At 49.3% G+C, this 3,001-nt stretch overlaps 2 protein-coding genes across 3 annotated transcripts in view; one reads left to right on the top strand and one right to left on the bottom strand.

The window, feature by feature from the left end:
• MMACHC (methylmalonic aciduria (cobalamin deficiency) cblC type, with homocystinuria) overlaps positions 1 to 1,313 on the bottom strand; it is a 6,370-nt gene extending 5,057 nt beyond the window's left edge. Inside the window, exon 1 of the mRNA XM_003803535.3 lies at positions 1,097 to 1,313. Coding sequence (XP_003803583.1) covers positions 1,097 to 1,177 — 81 coding nt within the window. The 5' untranslated portion in view covers positions 1,178 to 1,313. The remainder of the gene's footprint in view (positions 1 to 1,096) is intronic.
• Positions 1,314 to 1,608: 295 nt separating this feature from the next.
• Positions 1,609 to 3,001, top strand: part of LOC100954178 — a 3,881-nt gene continuing 2,488 nt past the window's right edge. Inside the window, exons 1-4 of one of the 2 annotated variants that reach the window (XM_012813873.2) lie at positions 1,609 to 1,966; positions 2,056 to 2,089; positions 2,253 to 2,431; positions 2,542 to 2,623. In XM_012813873.2, coding sequence (XP_012669327.2) covers positions 1,889 to 1,966; positions 2,056 to 2,089; positions 2,253 to 2,431; positions 2,542 to 2,623 — 373 coding nt within the window. In that variant the 5' untranslated portion in view covers positions 1,609 to 1,888. Of the gene's footprint in view, positions 1,967 to 2,055; positions 2,090 to 2,216; positions 2,432 to 2,541; positions 2,624 to 3,001 lie in introns of both variants that reach the window. The other variant, XM_023509058.1, reaches the window with a different exon arrangement.

The following is a 3,001-nucleotide window of genomic DNA, read 5'->3' as shown; positions in this document are numbered from 1 at the left end:
GCCGAGCCATCAAATTTTATTTTTGAGACAGAGTCTCAAGTTGTCATCCTGGGTGGAGTGCTGTGGCGTCATAGCTCATAGCAACCTCCAATTTGGGCTCAAGTGATCCTCTTGCCTCAGTTTTTTTTTCTATTTTTAGTAGAGATGGGGTCTCACTTTTGCTCAGGCTGGTATGTTCAGTACAATTGCTCCCAATACCCAGGTCTACCCAACTCACCAGATAGGCATTCTCACTCTCTCTCACATCTGCCATCCACCACAATCTCCACCCCCTTACTCAAACTGTTCCTGATATCTGAGATGTGCATAATATTCTTTCTTTCCAATTCTCTTTTCAGATATAGCTCAATTCCATTTTTTCTGGCAAGTCCTCTTTAAGCTAGACTCAACCTACTTCTTCTATATCCTCCCCTAGCACTGATGTGAGACATTCAGTTGAAAGACTGGGAAGTGGGTGGTTCGTAAGCATCAGGCAAAAAGGCCATACTTAGTTTGTGTCCTGAAGTACCCTGCTCAGTGCACAGGCAATATGTGGGAGAAACGGACCTATGTAAACAGGGATGGGGGTAGGGAGCCGAGACTTCTGTGTCAGGCCGTGCATAGAGTTTCTATACTCAGCCTAGCACTGATGATTGGCACCATTATGAATTACCCTTCTGTTGGTAGATGGAACAAACCAGCCAATTGTTTGCGTTTTCATTGCCAGAAATATCCATCTCCCCTCAGACGACCTAAATTATACCTATGCAAACCTTTCAGGCCTTGTCATCTCCTAAATCATTCAGGAGGCTTCCAAGGTGACTCTAACCTAAGGGTCCCTTTGTTCCAGTAAATTACATAAGTGACATTCAGACTACTAGTTCATATAGTGTCTTCATCAATCTAGCATTTGGGTGGCGGTGGTGGTAGTGGTAAAAGGACAAACATGCAACCGCTTCTCTTTTTAACCCAAGCCCCGGATGACACCTTGTCCCAGTCCTCAGACGGACACCGGGCCGGAGGAGCTCTGGGAAAATCAGAGCCCCTGCGGTCTCACGCCGGTTGCTAGGAGGTCAATCATATATTTCGCCCTAAAAACGCAGAGAGATAAACCAACCTGGAAGGGGTACACCTCGAAGCCAAAAGGACACAGCGTGTCCTCAATCTTCTGCTTCAGTTCTGCAACTCGCGGCTCCATAACGCACACTACACGCTGAGCTTGCTGGGGAATGGAGTCTCAAGGATAACTGGAGCGTCACGTTTTGCGAAAATTTGGACTCCATTTCCCAGGAAGTACTGGGACCAAGAGAGGGAGAGCGCTGGCTCGGCGCGATGCGTCCCGGGTTGTGTAGTTCACTTGGCCCTCAGAGCCAACCACAGAGACGCAGGAGGACTCGGTTTCCCAGCAGGCCTCACGGTGGGAGGGTGGCTGCACGTGTAGCCCCAGGGAAACGTAGTTCGGCTTACCTCCATTGCCGGTTGTCTCTGCGGGAGGACAACTCAGTTTCCCAGGTGGCGCTGCGGTGTCTAGTCCGACGTTGGTTTCTCTCATCTGATCACGAATTTGAACCCAGTAGCGGCAGTTGCAGCTGGCACTGGTTTGGCATGATGGCGCCAGTATCCTGGATCTGGAGTGATCTCGACCAATGTTCGACACCTTCAACTCCGACCTGATAACTGCGTATGATCAAGACATCTCGCTTTTCTCAAAGTTTTCTGAGAGCGCTGCTCTCGTCCCTAGTTCCAGAGCCGCAATTTTTGTCTAATACTACAGCCCCTATCCTTGGTATTGCATCCCCACTTCCCTATCTCGATATAACATTGTGGCCTTTTCTGGGCTGTACCTCGGGTATCCCCAGCTGGGAGCAAGGACGCAAGACACCAGGGAACCAGACCCTTGCCACAGGATATGAGTAGGAGTCTAAGCTGGTCTGAGCAGCTGGATGCGCTTCTCAGCGCTACTGATGGAAATGTGGCCCGGATTAAGGTGAGGTGTTGGCGCGGGCACCCAGTTTGCGTGGCAACTTTGAGCGACTCTTTGGAGCTCATTTCTCTGTGCAACTGTTTCTTTTGTAGCAGCGACTGTATCCTTTTGGGGTCTCCTCCGCAGGTAAGTATTGTTCCTTTAGACTCTCCAGACTTCTCTTTCCAAGATCTGACCTCTTCCAGGTTCTGTATAATCTACTACTGACAAATTCCCCAACTGTTTCGTTTCTTAACTCTGTTCCCTTCCACAGATAGACTATGCACTTATCCCATCCTTTTTGCCTTAGCAAAGGACCTGGCTGAGACCTGGGTTTCCTCTCATCACTTGCCTCCCAAGTTACCGGTAGGAGTGGAAAGCCAGACTCCCACAGCCCCAGAGAAGCTGACCTGGCCTGAGGTCTATAGTTCATTCCATCTCTGGGATGAAGTTACTGTTCTCCGATCCCAGCTTCGATCTCAGGCTCAGGTGAGGCTGAGAACCCTAGGTGTGTATATGTTGGTGTTTGTATGAGATGAGAATACTAGGGCTTGAGAAAAGACTCTTACACAGTAGCTGTGTTTTTTGTGCCTGGGTAGGTGACCGAGGCACTAAGGCAGGCTGTGCAAGGCTTGGTGGAAGAGCAAGAGCAGCAGAACTACCAGATCGGTGCCCTGGAAGGTATCTGACCTGTTCTTTTCTTCATACACACAGCTTCATATATGCATGCAATTTTGCCACATACTTTTTTTTAGAGACAGAGTCTCACTCTGTTGCCCTGGGTAGAGTGCTGTGGCATCATAGCTCACAGCAACCTCAAACTCCCGGGCTTCAGCAATCTTCTTGCCTCAGCCTCCTGAGTAGCTGGGACTACAGGTGCTTACCATTATGTCTGGCTGATTTTTCTATTTTAGTAGAGATGGGGTCTCACTCTTGCTCAGTCTTATCTTGAATGCCTGAGCTCAAGCAGTCCACCCACTTTGGCATCCCAGAGTGCTAGGATTATAGGTGTGAGCCATCACTCCTGGCCTGCTACATACCTTTTGTGTGTGCACATGC

Source organism: Otolemur garnettii, unplaced genomic scaffold, assembly GCF_000181295.1.
Source record: "Otolemur garnettii isolate 467f Iridium unplaced genomic scaffold, OtoGar3 scaffold00325, whole genome shotgun sequence".
Taxonomy (NCBI): domain Eukaryota; kingdom Metazoa; phylum Chordata; class Mammalia; order Primates; family Galagidae; genus Otolemur; species Otolemur garnettii.
The sequence above is the reverse complement of the archived record's forward strand: the minus strand, read 5'-3'. Positions and strand labels throughout refer to the sequence as shown.